The sequence below is a fragment of the Mauremys mutica genome, chromosome 13, assembly GCF_020497125.1.
Source record: "Mauremys mutica isolate MM-2020 ecotype Southern chromosome 13, ASM2049712v1, whole genome shotgun sequence".
In the NCBI taxonomy this organism is placed as follows: Eukaryota; Metazoa; Chordata; order Testudines; family Geoemydidae; genus Mauremys; species Mauremys mutica.
This window is the reverse complement of record NC_059084.1, coordinates 14,849,190-14,868,418: the sequence shown is the minus strand read 5'-3', so window position 1 is coordinate 14,868,418 and position 19,229 is coordinate 14,849,190. Positions and strand designations below refer to the sequence as shown.

At 41.7% G+C, this 19,229-nt stretch overlaps 1 protein-coding gene across 3 annotated transcripts in view; it reads right to left on the bottom strand.

Moving 5' to 3' along the window:
• Positions 1–485: 485 nt before the first annotated feature.
• The window catches only part of ATP9A (ATPase phospholipid transporting 9A (putative)), a 121,223-nt gene continuing 102,479 nt past the window's right edge, over positions 486–19,229 (bottom strand). For all 3 annotated transcript variants that reach the window (XM_044985598.1, XM_044985595.1, XM_044985597.1), the window contains exons 23-28: positions 18,460–18,615; positions 16,951–17,015; positions 15,857–15,965; positions 14,045–14,102; positions 7,243–7,446; positions 486–5,976 (exon numbers count right to left, since the gene is read on the bottom strand). In XM_044985598.1, coding sequence (XP_044841533.1) covers positions 5,840–5,976; positions 7,243–7,446; positions 14,045–14,102; positions 15,857–15,965; positions 16,951–17,015; positions 18,460–18,615 — 729 coding nt within the window. In that variant the 3' untranslated portion in view covers positions 486–5,839. The remainder of the gene's footprint in view (positions 5,977–7,242; positions 7,447–14,044; positions 14,103–15,856; positions 15,966–16,950; positions 17,016–18,459; positions 18,616–19,229) is intronic.

The window sequence follows — 19,229 nt, the reverse complement described above, 5'->3', positions numbered from 1 at the left end:
AAGAGTGGGAGAAAAATACAACAAAGAAGATACATTTATAATGAGTAACTATCGTGATGAATCGCTTTCTTAACACCAATCCATGCTCTTCATAAAGCTATTTAGCATTATTCTTCTGGAAGATTTAAATTAGGATATAAGATCACAACTGGCTAAATTCTTTACATTGCTGTTTCCAGCAAATCAGAACCTTAAAGAAGTGGAGGATGGCAAAACCATATGCTTCCAATGAGAATATTTTTCTAGTTTATGAGCCGAAATAACCAGCTAGAAAACGTATTGTATATAATAAAGATATGATGAAACAATTACACACAAATTAGTAAAAATGTATCTTACCTCAGCTTCATTTTCCCCCTGCATCCAAATTACAAAGGCTGTAATACATCTAAACCTATATACTGTACCCCCAGTATAAAAACCAGGGACTGATCAGGACTAAATCAACTCAAGCCCACCATGCAAAGTGTATATACATAAAAGCATGAAGTTGCATAAAATTTATTTTTCCACCTGTTTTTACATCATTCCCTTTAAATTCTTACATGTCTGCTACATATAATTCCACAGAACAATAAATAATTTGATTCAAGAGAAAAATGAATGCAAAGGTATTTACATCTTTTTTAACTAAATGACAGGTACAAAACATCGGCATCTCAATAAATATAATTTTGACACCAGAATCCATTTCCCCATACAACTGAAAAGGTTTTTAAAGGCATAGAAGCACACAAGTTTTATTAGGCAACAGTAATGGGCCATCTTGGCAAAGGTGAAGAACCCAGGATTTCATGCAGGTTAAAGGCTTGAATTCTTGATAAGAGTTACTGATCTGGTCCATCAACACTGAAGTCAACGGAAAGACTTCAGTGAGCACTGGTTGGGCCCTAGATGTGCAGCTGGGTGGGCAAGTAGAACTCCCTCTGAAATTCTGAGAGGGCTAATACCTCCTGATGGTGATTTGTGCAGCTAGCTTGTTTGCACACATGGCTGTGACAAGTGCATGTGAGAATTAGGGGTGTATTTTGCACCCAACTCTGCAGCAGCCATTACAAAAACAAAAACACCCCCCCAAACCTTAAGTCTTGAATTTTAAAGCAGCCAAAGGGGTTCAGGCACCTCTTTTAGGTGCCTTTGAAAACCCCAGCCTAACCTCCTAAAACAGCAATAGTCCCTCACTGGAGTTACAAACAGGTTTAAATGAGTTTGCAATGAGATTTGATGGGGTTACATTAGTTCAGTAGACTATAGAAAAGTAGAGGGTTTGGTGCTGCTCCTTCCGGCTCTGCAGCAGCTGTAGCACTTAAACATAGTGTTCCCACAGCTGTGGTGACACTAATGATGTCACTGCTTACAGCTAATACAATTTTGGTGAGATAAGATACTATATAGGTTCAAGCTATTACTGTTGAACAAACAGCATTTTAATTTTCAGCTCCATTCTAAACAAAGGAAAAGAGATGGCTGTTAAGAGAAATAGGACAATATTGGGGGGGGGAAGAGGTATGGTGTGTGTGCATTTTTTATATATATATATATAGTCCTATTGTCCCATATATATATGGCTATAAGCAATGAAATGCAAGAAATGCAAGAAACAAAATCTCCCTCCTATTTAAAAAAAGCATGAGGACACACCTTTAGTTAGTTACATCAGTGATTCAAAAATGAACTTCTTATGAAATATAGGCTATTGTGGTACCAACTGCAAAGGGAAATAGAGCACTGATCAGAGATCTTTCTAAAGTAAGCATGGGAAGCAAGAGCAAGTGATGAAGCACATACTGCTGTCTCCTGTAATATTATTCATAGAATAGCCCCATAACATGGAAGTTACATAAACTGCTACAATTCACAAATATAAAGAAGTTGCTAAACAAGACACATACTTATTAAAAGGTCTGTTATTCCAAATAAGCATAAAATTCAAGTATAACAGAGGAAAAGATGTACTGTAACCTAAACTTCCAGTATAGCATCTATTTACTATGTGCTGTAAATACAAACATCTGAATGAAAATTTGCTTTTAAAAACTTTTTTTTTAAACATATGGGGAAATAGTTTACAGACAAAGTGCTAAACTTAAAAAAATATAACAATCATACCTCCCCTGAACCTAGTGTTTGTAAGTGGCAGTTTTGCTTTTTTTTTTTTATTGCTGTAAAAAAAAAATTATACCCAGAGAGAAATACTTCCTAGATTTACAACCTTGTGTAGGAACTTGCTGTAAAGGAACAAGGCTACACCCCTCTAACATAATGCTAAAGATGATAATCCCACCATTGCTAATATGAGTTCCTTATTAAGGTTATGAAGCCATTAAATATTACTGAAATTGCAATTCACTCCCATTCCTGGTATAAGTTATGATTTTGCCAATATGGTCCATTTAGTGTAAACTGCATTGACTCGAGGAGACAGTGAATTCTAACTTATACTTTCCAAATATTTACATACAGTAGCATGGCACCGTTATTCTTACTGAACATTTAACTACTAATACACAGCTATTAGGGGCAGGAGTCATTACAAAGATATCTACTGTCATGTATTTTCAAAAGGACAAGAGACTTAATTTGTCAGTCACAAGTTGCGAGAACGATGCTTGATTATTACATTTAAATCACTAAATCAAAACTTTGATCTGGGACGCCAGCAACAAATGCATGACTGACCCTATCCTGTAACTGTAGCGAATCACTAGGAGAACATGAAGGATCTTTTTGGCAAACAGACATAATTTACAAAGATGACTACCCAATTCTTCTACAACAAAAGCTTTTCAGACATGGCTCTTCTCTGAAGCAAATTGTAGAAAAACACAGAATTGAGCCTCCCCTGATAAAAACCTGTATTTAAAAAAAGAAGAGTGGAAATATTTTGCTGGGAAAAGTTTGTGAGGGGATGTGGGAAGGTGAATTTTTAAAAAAATACTGTAAACTCGAAAACAGCAGTTAGCTATTTTTTTATAAACAACCCAGCAAGAAAGAGAGGATGCCATTGAGTATTCTGCTTTTATGAGGTACCAGAGAAAAGACAAATCAAAGCCGTGTCGCGCAAAAGAAAAGCCACTGTTTTATCTTAACAAGTGCTTGCTCTTCTTATTCCTCTAAAAGAGCTAATAGACCTTGAAACATAAGACTCTAAATCAAGTTTGTAGAAAGGAGACCATTGTAGCCAGCAGTGCTGGAGGCTACATTTCCCATCTTCCACTGCAGTCTAAAACATTTATTCATCCACTATCAAAATGGTCATACATAGAACTACTGAATGGTAAGGACCTGGTATTTCCCGCGATGGCATGAGAAGGAACAAAGGAGCAAGGAGGAGGGGACAAAAGGGCTCTAGAACACATAGCAGGGGTGAAAAGAGCCAACAGTGCAGGCTCCCTTTGCCCCCAGGCTCCTGGCAGCCCCTTCAGGTCAATTCAGAGAATGTGAAGGTAGAGAGCACGGCATGCTCTCTTCTGAGCCCAGGAGGTTTCCCATCAGGAACTCCAGTATGAACTTCATGCTCCTTGAGCCCTGTTGGAGGAACAGGGCCATTGGCAACATGGCTCGAAAGAGGAACAAGCTGTCAGGAAGAGGGAGGAGATCCAGGAAGATTTCCACTTATGTAGATAACCCAGAATCCACAGGGCGGAAATCAATATACTTCAACTGATCCTTTGGTTCTACAGAATGGAAAAGCAGCAGGTTTTGACTCACCCACTCTGGGAACGTCCTAGATACTGCTTCAATTCATGCTCCTGGTTTCTCCAGGGGGTTCTTCTTTGAGAAACAATGACAGGTCATAAGGGCTTTTGCAGAGCATGTGCACGCATCTCCTCCTGCTTCTCAGCCATTTATATGATGAAATGAATAACAGACACCCACTCCTTTCAAGGTTGCTAAAGTGTTTGGAACTTGCATTACTTGGCCTTTGTTGGACCCACATGTATCCAGGGTGGCCATGTCATGCAGCATGTTCTTCGGAGAGATTAGATTTCCTAGTGCAAGTGAGACAACTGAGTAATGCTAGGGGTTTTCTGGAGCTGATAATCCAAAACACAGAGGTGCAAGCCACTGCCCACTACAGATCTCCTTTTAAACGCTGCTCCAATTCCGCATTCAAGTTTGTAAGCCAGAAAATTTTATTTATCATTTGAATGCTTGCGAAAGTGCCAGATCTGCAGCAATGGAAACAGAAGTTGGCAACGCATCGAAGAGGTACACTATGGCAGAAAGGATACACCCTGCTGCTCCGACATGAGCACAATTTAAAAACACCGCAATGGGAGTTCAGGGTATTTGGATCGGTCATTGCTGGCCTCCCTGCTGACCCTGCCAATAAGGGTGCTTAGTTCCAGTTATGATGGTGGTTTTTATGATGTGGATTCTGCTTCACTAGAGCTGGATGGACAGAGACCACACAACTCATTTATCACAGACTAAACAGTTATTAGATAAACGTCACTGTCACTGACAGTGGTGGAAGCCTCTATTAGCTCATTGCCATACTTCTAAGCTTTCCAGTCATATATTTATGTCTCCATCCGCAAGGAATGCTGTATAAATTATGTGGGTCAATGCTTTTTTTAATTAACAAAAACAAACAAACAAACAGAAAACCAAACACACCCCTTCTGGGAATTTTGCTTGTTAAAACAAATGGAAATCTTATCTATGCTTCACATTAAATAAACTACCATCTTGTGCATGGGCTCAGTTTCTGACTGCTCTCAAAACGTACGTCTATTGAGGCAAGTTCCAGTTTTAAACAATGCAAATTCTATAGTTATCTCAAACTACCTCTCTTTGTAGACGGTGTCATGAATGGCGCGTGTAGAGGACTGCCTAGGCTTATTTGCAGCTCATCTTCATTAATTCATCCTAACAGGAAACAGATTTTATGTAACTGTGAAGAGTAGCAGCCCTGTGACCTTTCCTTTCAGTCTCCAAGGATTCAAGACACGTCTGCCACATTGTCTGCAGAATAGGATGAGTCTCTTATGCTGTCAACACATTCAAAAGCTGATCAGCTGCAAGTTTCCTTCCAAAAGGCTTTGCTTGAATTTAGGTAATTTGCTCCTATAACATAACTATGTAGTGTAGTTATTTGTATATCATCAGCTCCTTTTAACAAAAAGCACAAAAGCTAAACAAAATGGAATTTTCCCTTTTTTGAATGATATTTCTCAATGTGCATTAGCTGCTAGAAATCATCAAAACACACTAGATTCTCTACATTCAGATCCTTCATTTTGATTGAAGGAAAAACTCAACTAGTCAGGTTTTCAATTATGTATAGATCTGTTTCAACACTGGAACCCTACAATCAAAACAGCATGACACCACCCAGTAGTCAGCTGTTGGTAATACAGTACATCACCTATTTTAAGGGACTCCACCAGACACACAAAAACTAGCTCTACCTGAATTGAAAAGATAAATAATAATATAAAAATATAACACAATGCAAGGAACATCACAGACATTTAAACTAAACAACAAAACAAAACATGTCATGTATAAACTTCAAGGTCATTTAGCAGCTTTCAGGTACTCTGATCTCACATGAGAAACCAATCATCATTGAAGTTACATGCATTTGACCCCAATTAAGCAAGACAAAGACTGAACAAACTATCAAGTGCCCTACACCTCCCCAGAAGACTCTATTTACTGTTAGGTTTCAATTTACTGCAGGTCTTAGTCTTAGTCTTTTTCATTAAAGCAGCACATAATATTGATAACTGCATAATCCTATCGGACATAGTTCTTACAATGACAAATACATGATTTCTGTCTCTCCGCATTGTGCAAAATTAGTCTCTGCTCTGTAGACCGAGCAGCTCTATGACGTGAGCTTCGAGTAGCTTGGGGGAGAGAATCTTCGCCTCAGGTACTTCAGGACGTAGAGGGGAAGGCAGCTCACCAGAGTGATGACTGTGACCTTCCACAAGAACGACAAGGTTGCAATGAAGTAAACATCTGCAAGGAATGAGCACAGAAGCAATGAAGATGGGCTGTAGACTGAAGTGAGAATTGCACTGTGTGGGGAGGATCAAAGGTCAAAGTGAAAGCTTCAGGGGGGAAAATGTAGCCCAGTAAAGCTTCGGAACAACCGCCTCCTCTCACACACACAAAAAACAGCATTTTTGCTCCCTATCTTTTTTTTTCTAAACCAATGCAATTTCTGTTCCCCAACCACCTCTTGCTCTCTTCCTTTCTCGTTCATGAGGATATATCTTTCTCCCTAACACACTGCTCATCTCATTTCAATAAGACATTTTGTCTAGATAGATAATTATGGATATAAACCCGGTTTGGAATATTGAAATCCTTCACCTCCCTGGCAAAATGAACTACATTAGCTTCCTTTAAAGGGTCTCTAGATGGATTTTAGCTCTGGGAGATCTTTTTCTTTAACTCGCTAGTAGTGCTGAATATGAATTATCTCCATTCATTCAGATACCATGCAGCATAATATATATAATCACAGAAGCACTATGGATATATTTGAAGTGCATTCAAAGATGAGCCACAATACTCTTGTGTAAGAGATAGCCTTACTGCACATGGAGGCTTTGAACCAAGGAAATAAGAGGGCTGTTTTATTCTGCAGCAGGATATCATCCTGGGAGTTTGCAAGGCTTTCTGGGGGAAGTAGTGACATCTTGTGGTCCCTGATAGTACACTGAAACACGCAGCAGGGATCTGATATTTAACAGACTGACTGCCCAGGGAAATGTGGAATTCATTATCTGTTTTCTTCTAGCACGTGAGATGTGTCTTCCATTTAGACAAATGAAAATATAAAACAAAAGTCCAGATGAAATAAAGAAACTGAGACAAGTTTTAGTGAGTCAACTACTACATCCAGCTAATGGACATGGTCTTTCACTCCAGCCACAGAGGGTGATGCTTTTCCATTCAGAGGTCTCAGGTTCAATCCCCATAGATGACCCAATCAAGTGGTGTCTTGTGTGGGGATCTGAACTGCTGCGAAACCCTGAAGGCCAGGATGAGACTCCCGGCCAATGTGTAACATATTGGCCAAGTGTGTCTTTGTCCCTCTCTAGTGGCTGGACTGTGTAATGAAATCTGAGCGTCTGCTACTGCCTTCAAGCTAATGGATCTGCTCCCTAGGATAACTTCATCAGCAGTTCTGAGCCCAATTTATGCCCTTATCCTCTTGTTAAGCATGTAAACATTTGACTGGAAAGACCTGAAGAAATAGAAGATATTTAACCTTACCAATAAACTCATGTAAGAAGACCAGAGAGGCTATGTAGCAGGAGAGGCTGAGCAACTCTGCCACTATCATGAGCCAGTGCCACGTCTGGATTGTTAATGCCACCATCAGTAACTCAGTAAGAATCAGGGATGTGAAGGAAATGGCCACAATGTGGACAAATTCAGACTCGAACAGCAGAAGAGCTCCATACATGATGATACTACCTGTGAGGAAAAAAGGAGAGAGGCTGGATATCTTACTGCTGAACATCAATCTAAGTTCTAAACATCAGTCTCAGTCCTGAAAGAGCAGAAACATAAGGTCACCTCTTAAGACAGTTTGCAATGGCTTTTGGTAATGCATGTTGGACAGTAAATCAGTTATTTATGACATGGCATTAAGAAGATAAAAGAACTTCTGTGCAATGAGTAAGAATCTACACAGGTGGTCAATGTTTCATAGGGGCATGTCAGATTTACAGATGTGGAAATATGAAGTGTATTATTTTAGCTACTGTCATAGATCACTCAAAGATTAAGGTGATCTATTTGTCCTTCCAGAAAAAGGAGCACAGTCACTACTCAAAAGAGAAGACAAATATCAAACACTTGTAACTTCTCCTGTGCTGCCCTGAAGTCCAGATGGAAGCACAAGGTGTAGGGACGCTGAGTGCATATAGTTATGTTTTCTGTGCCCTCCTTGGGCCAAGTTCTCCACCATAAACAAGCACAAATTAAAGTGGCATTAAGGAAGCATTATTTTGGGCCCCTATTCCGGCTGGGCTGGAAAGCTCATACAACTCCCTGCCCAGCCACCTGCACAAATAATTCATGTCAGCAGCATGAGTAATTGGCACCAACATCCATCACATGCTAGTTTCTATGGGGAAACCCTATCAGGGACTAGAGCCTGAGCCACAAAGTTCAGATCCAGCTCTGAACTCTCCAGCGTTTGGGGCTGTTCAGTTTGGGTCAGGCACACCACTGCTAGCAACTAGTCTAATTGTTTAGCCTGCCGCTTTCTAGTCATTTAGCACAGTAGATATGAAGTCACTTTAACCAAATACTGTAACAGGATAGTGGCCTCATCTGAGAAGGAACTTTTCCCCAATGCATCATCCTCTGGCTTTGACTTTCCACCACTTGTGAACTTTCTATAAATGTCTTGGCTTTGCCATAGTATTTATATAGCAACAGGAGACCATTATTCCTGCCATAGCATTCTACTGCATTAGACTCATCCCCTGAAATCTAACAGAGGATTTATATTGCTGCCCCCACTCCCCACTTAAGGATGGCAATGTCATTTAAAACTGCTGATTTTGGCACATTTCTTTCTGCTTCTGTCGGCACAGGAGGCAGCAAACAGAGCTGCTAACAGGGGAGTTTGCGTGGGAGTTAGCAGGGGGAGGTGGAGGGGGGCCGCGCCGTGTCCCCTGTGTGTCCCTAGGTACAAGCACCGAGCAAGGCCGGGACAGCAGCAGCCATGAGCCAAGCAGCAGAGGACACACCGAGGATGAGAGCATGCAGCAGCTGCGGTATGTACCTGGTTCTAGCAGGGGACCCAGAGCAGTACTACGTATGTATGAAGTATCGCCTAATAGAGCTGCTGGAGGAAAAGATCCAGGGCCTAGAGCTGCAGGTAGAAACCCTGATAGAGAATAGAAGGGGGTTCGAGCAGCTGATGGAGCAATGGCAGGCAGTAACTGAAGGGGAACACCCAGGGGCACAGGTGGGAGCAGGGGCTAAGGCCAGTGAGGGGGGACCACCAGACAAGGAGGATGGGCGGTGGAAGCATGTGACTGTGAGAAGCAGGCCAAGGAAAAGGAGAGCCAGTGACGGGGAAATAGAGCTAAGGAACAGGTTTGAAGGTTTGGAGAATGAGGAAGGGGTACAGCAGGTGGTAGCTGACGGTGGGAGGCCAAGGAAAAAGAGACGAGCGGCCAGTCCCATAGATAGAGGGGAGGAGTCTATGGAGGCAACACCAAGTTTGGGCCCGGGGAGGATGCAGGATGGCTTAAGGGGAACCACAAGGGAAGATAGGAATGGAAGGAGCTTGCAACCAGGGGGAACGGGGGATAGGTTAGAGGACCGCACTGTCCCCAGGCAAAGGCAGGTCTACGTGATTGGGGACTCCATACTGAGAAGGTTGGACAGGCCTGTGACCAGGGCCGATCCGGAGAAACAGAAGGGTGTGCTGTCTACCGGCGCTAAAATACGGGATGTGGACCTGAGGTTGAAAAGGATCCTAAGAGGGAGCAGGTAAGAACCCTTTGGTCATCCTTCATGTGGGAACGAATGATACTGCTAGATTCTCGCTAGACAGGATCAAGGGAGACTATGCCAGGTTGGGTAAGACGCTTAAGGAAATTGAGGCTCCGGTGATCTTCAGTGGGATCCTACCTGTCCCTAAGGGAAGGGCGCCAAAGGGGTGAGAGAATCCTGACGATTAATAGTTGGCTGAGAGAGTGGTGTTACAAGGAGGGCTTTGGGATGTATGGGCACTGGGAGGCTTTTGGGTACAGACAACTGTTCTCACGGGATGGGCTCCACCTAAGTAGGGAAGGAAGTAGACTTCTAGGAGGGAGGCTGGCTCATCTGATTAAAAGAGCTTTAAACTAGACACTGGGGGGAGATGGTTGGGAGAGGCCCTGGTGCACTCCACGCCAAATTTATACATTGGGAGTGAGAACAAGAAGATAACAACAGATATAGCCAGAGGGGGACGGTTAGGTGTAAGGAAGAGGGGGGGGACGGATACTAGATCGACAGGTCATACTGGTAGTACTGTGTCCCTACCGAGCGGGGTGAGAAGAGTGAGAGGAGCCCAACAGCAAAAGGTAGGATGTTTGTTCACCAATGCGAGAAGCTTAGGTAATAAAATGATGAACTGGAGCTCCTGGTCCGAGAATTGAAACCGGATATCGTAGGAATAACCGAAACATGGTGGAACGGTAGCCATGACTGGAGTACAGGTATGGAAGGGTATGTGCTGTTTAGAAAAGACCGATGCAAAGGTAAGGGTGGGGGAGTAGCATTGTATATCAATAATGAGGTGAAATGTAATGAAATAACTAGCAATGCAATGGATAATACGAGTCTGTGTGGGCAATGGTCACATTAGGGAAGAAAACTACCAGAGCCTCACCCGGGGATAGTGATTGGGGTGTGCTATAGACCGCCAGGATCTAGCTTGGAGACGGATAGAGAGCTCTTTAATGTTTTTAAGGAGGTTAAACACTAATAGGAACTGCTTGATCATGGGAGACTTTAACTTCCCAGATATAGATTGGGAAACAAATGCTAGTAATAACAATAGGGCTCAGCTTTTCCTAGACGTGATAGCTGATGAATTCCTACATCAAGTGGTTGCTGAACCGACGAGGGGGGATGCCATTTTAGATCTGATTTTGGTGAGTAATGAGGACCTTGTTGAGGAAATAGTTGTAGGGGACAACCTTGGCTCGAGTGATCACGAGCTAATTCGTTTCAAAAATTAATGAGAGGATAATTAATATTGCATCTGAGACTAGGGTTTACGATTTCAAAAAGGGCTAACTTTACTAAATTAAGACGACTAGTTAGGGAAGTGGACTGGACCAAACATATTTAGGAATCTAAAGGTAGATGACGCCTGGGGTTACTTCAGGTTGAAATTGCAGGAGTTGTCAGACGCATGTATCCCGAGAAAGGGAAAACGGCTCGTAGGTAGCAGTTTTAGACCGAGCTGGATGACCAAGCGTCTTAGAGGGGTCATTAAGAAAAAACAGAAAGCGTACCGGAGTGGAAAATGGGAGGGATCAGCAAAGAAACCTACCTTATTGAGGTCAGAGGGTGTAGGGATGCAGTGAGAGAAAGGCAAAGCGACGGGTGGAGATGGACCTAGCGAAGGGGATTAAAACCAATAGCAAAAGGTTTTTTTAGCCATATAAATAGGAAGAAAACCAAGAAGGAAGAAGTGGGACCGCTTAAAACTTTAAACGGAGTGGAGATTAGGGATAATCTTGGAATGGCACAATATCTGAATGAATATTTTGCCACGGTCCTTTAATGAGGCTAATGAAGGGCTAAGGAATAGTGATAGAGGGACCCGATGGGAATGAAGATATGGGGGTAGACATTACGGTATCTGAGGTGGAGGCCAAACTTGAACAGCTTAACGGAAGTAAATCGGGGGGCCCGGATAATCTTCATCCTTGAATATTAAGGGAATTGGCGAGTGATATTGCTAGCCCGTTTAGCGATGATTTTTAATAAATCTCTAAATTCGGGGATTGTACCGTTGGACTGGAGATTAGCTAATGTAGTTCCTATATTCAAGAAGGGGAAAAAAAGTGACCCGGGTAACTACAGGCCTGTGAGTTTAACATCTGTAGTATGCAAAGTAATGGAAAAAATTTTGAAAGAGAGAGTGGTTAAGGAGCAGGAGGCCGATGACAACTGGGATAGATTACAGCATGGTTTTTACGAAAGGTAGATCGTGCCAAACCAATCTGATCTCCTTCTTTGAGAAAGTAACAGATTTTTAGACAAGGGAAATGCGGTGGATCTAATATATCTGGATTTCAGTAAGGCGTTTTGATACGGTACCGCATGAGGAATTATTGGTTAAATTGGAAAAGATGGGGATCGAAATGAAAATCCAGAGGTGGATAAGGAGTTGGTTAAAGGGGAGACTGCAGAGGGTAGTACTGAAAGGGGAACTGTCGGGTTGGAGGGGGGTTACCAGTGGAGTTCCTCAAGGTTCGGTTTTGGGTCCTATTTTATTCAATCTATTTATTGCTGACCTGGGAACCAAGAGTAGGAGTGGGCTGATAAAGTTTGCGGACGACACCAAGTTGGGAGGTATTGCCAATTCGGAGAAGGATATCCTCCAGGGAGATTTGGATGACCTTGTAAACTGGAGTATTAGTAACAGGATGAAATTCAATAGTGAGAAGTGTAAGGTTATGCATTTAGGGATGACTAACAAGAATTTTAGTTATAAGCTAGGGACGCACCAGTTGGAAGTAACGGAGGAGGAGAAGGACCTGGGAGTCCTGGTTGATCGTAGGATGACTATGAGTAGGCAATGTGATGTGGCCGTTAAAAAAGCTAATGCGGTCTTGGGTTGCATTAGGCGGGGTATTTCTAGTAGGGATAAGGAAGTGCTAGTCCCGTTATATAAGGCGTTGGTGAGACCTCATTTGGAGTATTGTGTGCAGTTTTGGTCTCCCATGTTTAAGAAGGATGAGTTAAAACTGGAACGGGTACAAAGAAGGGCCACTAGAATGATCCGAGGAATGGAAGGCCTGTCGTATGACAGGAGACTTGAGGAGCTCGGTTTGTTTTCCCTTAACCAAAAGAAGGATAAGGGGAGATATGATTGCACTCTTTAAATATATCAGAGGGATAAATACCAGGGGAAGGAGAGGAATATATTTCAGCTCAGTGCTAATGTAGACACGAGGACAAACGGATATAAATAGTCAGTCAGGAAATTTAGGCTTGAAATTAGACGAAGGATTCTAACCATCAGGGGAGTGCAATACTGGAACGCCTACCGAGGGAAACAGTAGGGGCGAAGGACCTCCATGACTTTAAGATTAAGCTAGATAAGTTTATGGAGGAGATGGTATAATAGGATAACGGGCTTAGTCAATAGGTCAATTAAGTGCCAAACTGGTACTTAATTGGGTCAAATTGGGTCAATAATATGATATTCTTAACCTCTTTCAGAGGGTATGGCTGGAGAGTCTTGCCCGCATGCTCGGGGTTCAGCTGACCGCCATATTTGGGGTCGGGAAGGAATTTTCCTCCAGGGCAGATTGGCAGTGTCCCTGGAGGTTTTTCGCCTTCCTCCGAAGCATGGGGCAGGGGTCGCTTGCTAAAAGAGTGGGTAGATCGGCTAATGTGGCCTGCATCTTGCAGGAGGTCAGACTAGATGATCATAATGGTCCCTTCTGATCTTGAATTCTATGATTCTATGATTCTATGATTCTATGATACAGGAGTTTTGGAAAATATCATTTTGTCACAGGATCGTATGGCCATTTTAACTATACAACCTCAACACTATATGTACACGTGTTGCATGCTTCCTTAGCTAATAGCAACAGAAATCACTTGTGCTTGAGGTTCTCTCTTTCTTTTTTAAACCCATAGGCTGACTTCCAAGGAGCTAAACCAATGGGTGCATCCAAACTTGAAACAATTACAGGGTAACCAAAGTAGTTTTGTTAATAGCTTCTAGCAACTTGAGGATAAAAGCCCAGATAAAGTGCAAGTTATTTGATCTCAAGAACTAGAACCTTCTTCAGATTCTTCACTACCAGAAAGGGTCATTTCCTTGGCTGGGAATAAGCCAATTATCTTAGCTTGGTAGTAACCAGGACTGGGACTATTATGACTAATAGATAATAATGTGTTTATACAGTGGTTTCCCTTCATAGATTTAAAAACAAAGGCAAGTGTCATTAACTTTATTTTACAGGTGGGATACCAGAAGTGGGGTAAGGTGGAGACTTGCCCAGTGTCAAAAAGCAGATCAATGGCCACAGTGGGAACAGACCCCAAATCTCCTGACTCACATGCTGTCTCCTATCATGACCCAGTATTTCAAAATATTGGTAAGACACTTGCTACAAATGTTTAGTTTTAAGTGATTTTTTTTTGCATTAGTAAGATGGTTTCTGTCATTGTTCTGATGCAAGGAATGGCTATTTTCACCCTATCCTAAAGGGTCATTATTCAGCAATACTCTACTTTTGATAATACAGCAGGACAGCTATATAATTCCTGACAGGTACGGGAACACTATGAGAAAAAAGGTGCAGTTTCTTACCTTGATAGATACTTATCAAAACCCATATTAAAAATGTTTTATATGACAACGGTCGCCCCTATAAAGAAAAAGAAAGACAGCAAGTATGACTTTTGAAAACTAATTTATAGATGATCAAGCAACTCTGACATAAATCTAAAATAGATGGTTTAGAGGTGACCTGGAAAGGGAAGAAAATTGGATGTCTTTTTTGTGCTTCTTCATGGTGCATAATAGGCATTTGACTATACTGTCCCAATTATTTTGGTATAAACAGTGCTTCATATCAGTATAGCTATTCCTGTACGGGAATGGGAATAAACTATGTTATGGTGAAGGGTTACCAGTATAACTGCATCCACACTAGGGGAATTCTGGGTATAAGTAAAAATGTAAAAAAATAAAAATCACTCTTCTGACAAAGCAGTACAAAACACTGTGTGTAGACCAGGTCTAAGGATGGTTGGAGAATTCGTGGTTTATGACCTCAGAGACCACATGAGAGTGAAACCAGATGGAGATGGGAGGCGACTTATTCAGACTGTTGGAAAACACTCACTTTGCTTCTGTTGGACTCTGTTTAATGGAAATTATTGGGGGAAAGGATGTCTTTGTTGAAGAATCAGCTCACCCTTCCCTTCAATTAAAGATGTTTCTACTCCACATACCCAAATCATTCAAAGAGTTCTCCAGAAAAATAAAAGAGTGGCAAGACTTGGCATTCCTCACATTTCTAAGGTAAAAATCAAATCAAGTGGACTTCTCTTTTTTTTTCTTTTTTTAAACAAAGAAAACTCTTTCAGGCCTCCTGTACATATCATAAAGCAGCAAAAACAGCACAAAACCAATCTTTTGTTCTCTTTTTAGGTCACCTGTAAGGCAAGTCTCCATGCAAGAAACCATCTGAACTACTGTTTTTGAATAGATCAAAAGCAGTAGAGCTAGTCCAGAATTTTCCAACAGAACAGATTTCAATTGGAAAATACTGATTTGACAAAATCAACCCATTTAATGGGAACACATCAATTTCAACAACATTTTCAACAGAATAGGGGGGAGAATATCTCAGTGGTTTGAGCATTGGCCTGCTAAATCCAGGGTTGTGAGTTCAATTCTTGAGGGGGCCATTTAGGGATCTGGGGCAAACATCTATCTGGGGATTGGTCCTGCTTTGAGCAGAGGGTTAGACTAGATGACCTCTTGAGGTCCCTTTCAACCCTGATATTCTATGATCCTATGAAAGGAGGGGGTGGTGGGTTTTCCTCCTAAAGTTCATGTCATTCTGTACCCACAGCACAATGCTGGGTCCGTCACTTTCTCCCCTTCCCACAGCTTCAGCATGGTGGTGGGTCAGTGCCTGCTCCATCCCATCTTCATGTCATCAGGACCCACCACTGGTGGAAGTGAGAAGCCATGATGAGAGCTGCGGGGGGGACACAGAGACTGAGGACAAGTGATGGAGGTTTCATGTTCTAAATTCAGAATATTCCTTTTTTGTGGGAAATTCTGAGGTCTGATATTTCATTCCGATTTGAAAAGAAACAAAATTTCAAACATTCAGAATTTCCCACAGGATGGAAATTCTATTTTCTGGCCTGTTCTAGTAAGCAGCTAACTGTTAACAAACATAACAAGGTGTGAGAAAATAAAAATAAGTTAAAATTGTAAATAGAATTTTGCCTCTTGACGACAACTGTACTTTTAGAGTCATACGATAAAGTACCATGTCTATGGATATTGTGTTTCGTTTGTCTCTCTGAAAGCCAGTTCCAAATCAAGCCAAAGATGATATATAGAGCAGATGGAAGAGAAACAGAATAAGATCTACTGGACCTTAAGAAGATCTTTGTAGAGTTCTGGATACAACATGGCGACCTCAGATTTGACATCCTTGTCTAAGACCAGAGAGAAGACTGGAAACATTGTATAGATTGTGGAATACCTGAGCAGAACAATACAGGAGACATCAATGGAGCACATATTGTTTAAACCATAAAAATGAATACACAAGTCTTCAAAAAGGAAATATATGATGCTCCCTGCATCTCAATAATAGTCACATAATAAACTCACAAATGGAACACAGTACTTTATGCACAGCAAAAAAATTGCAACATTTACTACTTTAAATTTATGAATAGAATCATTCCTAAATGGAAGCTGCAGGTATTGTAACCAATGTTACACATTTTCCAATAGAGTTTTTACTCCTTTTAGAGATGGAACTATTTCGGTGCTGGATTTGACTATGTAATTCAGTTCAGAGGGTTGGGCTGTTTTTTTTTTCTTTTTTTTTAAACACGTATCTGAAAGCAAGAGCAAATGTATATTATGCAGGCACAATGACATTGGCATAGCAATTTAGGTAGTATGGGTGAGATCTGGGGCTGTGCCTCTCAAAGCCCAGAGGGAGGAGGAGGATTAAGGTGACTTTAAGCCACCTTTATGCTCAGAGGGGGATAAAAGGGTCCCCCAGCAGGCTATGTCTGTGACAGAGCCTGTGCCTAGCTTCCTATGGGTAGTACTGCGGCCCAGAATCTCCACAGCACTACATGCTGCAGCCTCACCCTTGCCACACCCCTGTGTCGCGGCTCTCAAAGACATCACTAGAAGACAGCCTGCTCCTCAGTTCCTGAACCAGGGGAATTCTTCCTTGGCCAGATCCAGGGCTTTTAGAGCCCCTTTACTCTACCCAGCCTTTTACCATAGCCTACAGGGGCTGGAACAGGGATGAGACTCTCTCTCCAATTTCTGATGTGGCATTTGCAGTAGGCATCAATACAGAGCACTACTGAGTACTTACCAGTACACGTACTAAGGAGACTTGCATACCTCTGATAAACTTTCACATGTATCACTTTTCAGACAGGAATCTATTCACTTTGCACATGGTTTTCACATTTTTTTCTGAACAGTTTTACTCTTACCCAATAATGAGGAAGCCCTGATAGAGAGGAACTGACGCAAAGTAAAACACCGATGAGAAGACAGCCTAGCAAAGAAAAGAAAAGGACTGTCAGGCTTCAAAAGCTGCAGTGTACGTTATATTTGATAAATCCTTCTTTATCCAAACTGAAAAGTATTTGCAGTAGATTCAACATTCTTGAGATGAAGACAAGAGACTGTAATATCCATTCCCTTGACTCCTGCACAAACTGAGATGAAGGAGAATGTTTAACAGCAAACGGTGGAGAACTGAACCCCTTTGGTAAACTTCTCTTTATATAATCTCACAAAGAGAGAGGTTGGAGTGTTCCATCTAAAGCCTGCTATTTTCATCCAGATGTCCTAAAGGACAGGTGTTTAGATATGTGTAGCTAACCCTCTGGAATTAGAAGGAATGTTTTCACAATGTAAAACGTGTTAGCACTTAGTGATGGAGACAAAGGATAGAGGCAAACTCCAGCATGGACTTTTGATCTCAGAATGGGGATTGTACCTGCATTCTCAAAACCAGGAATGATCCCATATTTTACTGAAAAGCGTTTGTTTAAATGAGATGTATTTGTCAGCAATATTATGGCTTGAAAGAAAAACTTACAAACAGTAACCGCTGTCACCAAATATGTCCAAGCATCTTGCACTCACAGCTGAGGATAGAATTCTGCTCATGAACTCATATGTTTCTTTAAATTTCTCTCAGTCTAACACAACCTGTTGTTTTTAATCAACTGACAAATATGTATCAATCTTGCTTGCTCAATACTGAAGTTGTGCAAACATGATGAAAAATGCCTGAAATTCTGTGAACAGAAAACATATTTTGTCATTGAGGACCCAACTCTTTTTCCCACTGAAGTCAATGGAAGTCAAGCCCTTTCGGCTCAGTCTAGCAAGATGCTGAGCACTTAATGTGGGTAATACATGCCTCAACTCCTAATGAGTTCAGCACCTCCCTAAAGCGCTCAGTACTACACAGGACTGAACTGATTCAGCAAGGTACCTAACTTTAGGCACACGAGATGTTCCATCAAGTTCAGTGGGGCTCCTCACGTGCTTAAAGTTATACACTCTTAAGTAACTTGCTGAAGAGAGGCTTTAGGAGCCATTTCATACTGAAGAAATACAATATTTTATAACATTGCCATGGAATGGCTGTTGTCACATTCACACATGTGAAATCCCAAAGCTCACATGTTTTTGATGCAAACTGTTTTGTGCCCAAAAGAAATTTAAAATAATATTTTGAAAAAAAAAATTGCTGACTGTTCAAAAATGGAAACATCTTTACATGGAGGTGAGCCTCTTCTCATGCAAAAAAAGGGTACCTTCTTTTCAAGATCAAACCCACTAAAGTTCCAAAGAGAGCCAGGGGCTGTGCCAAATGTGAAAGGAAAAGCTTGAGTTTTGAACTTTTCACATTCCTCCCCCCAGTCTCACTCACTCTCTCTGACACCCCCCCCCCGAAGATGGAACAGTCCATTCACTCCATTTACCTGCATCGTACTGATACACAAGCTTCTGTGGATCACAAACTGGCTGAGTGCTGCAGATCTTTTGTAGCTGTTCCTTCCATGCACCATCAGTAACCGGCCCAGATGTTTAAACTGAGTGATAGAGAAATCTGCTGCAAGGGACGCTTGTTTTCCTTCCTATGTAGGTCAATAAATCAAAGACCATGAGGTCACAAGATTACATAGGATTAAGAAACACCATTAATGTCAATACATGCCTAAATAGTATTGACAGTAAAAATACCAACTCTGTCCCGTCCCCGCCCCCCAGTATATTTATTTTAACAGCACTGGATGAGGAAAAACCATTATCTTAGCATCTCTATTCCCTCCCTCAGCCCCCAGCTGCCTCCCCCATTCCCTGTACCTCCCGCCCCCAACACTCAAACAACAAATGAAAAGACCATTCAAGGACAATTCCGATTTGGTTTCAAACCCAGAAGGAAGGTGTGTGAATTAGGGTTCACAGCACGCACGTTAGCGTGGCACTAACATCACATACGTTACCAGATGCTATATTGGGAACATACCCACTGTCAGTACCACAAGTACTCCAATGAAAATGTCTGGATGAGAAGTGTATTGCAGTGGCTGTGAGAGATAATAGGATATCACCGTTTACTGGGCCAGCAAATGAGTTATAACACAACCTTTTAGGCTCACAAGGTTGCTTTCAAAAAGCTTTGATTTTATTTTTTGGCCCATTTCATGCACAGCCTTTATACTGTTTGCAAATGCATTCCTCTTCTTCC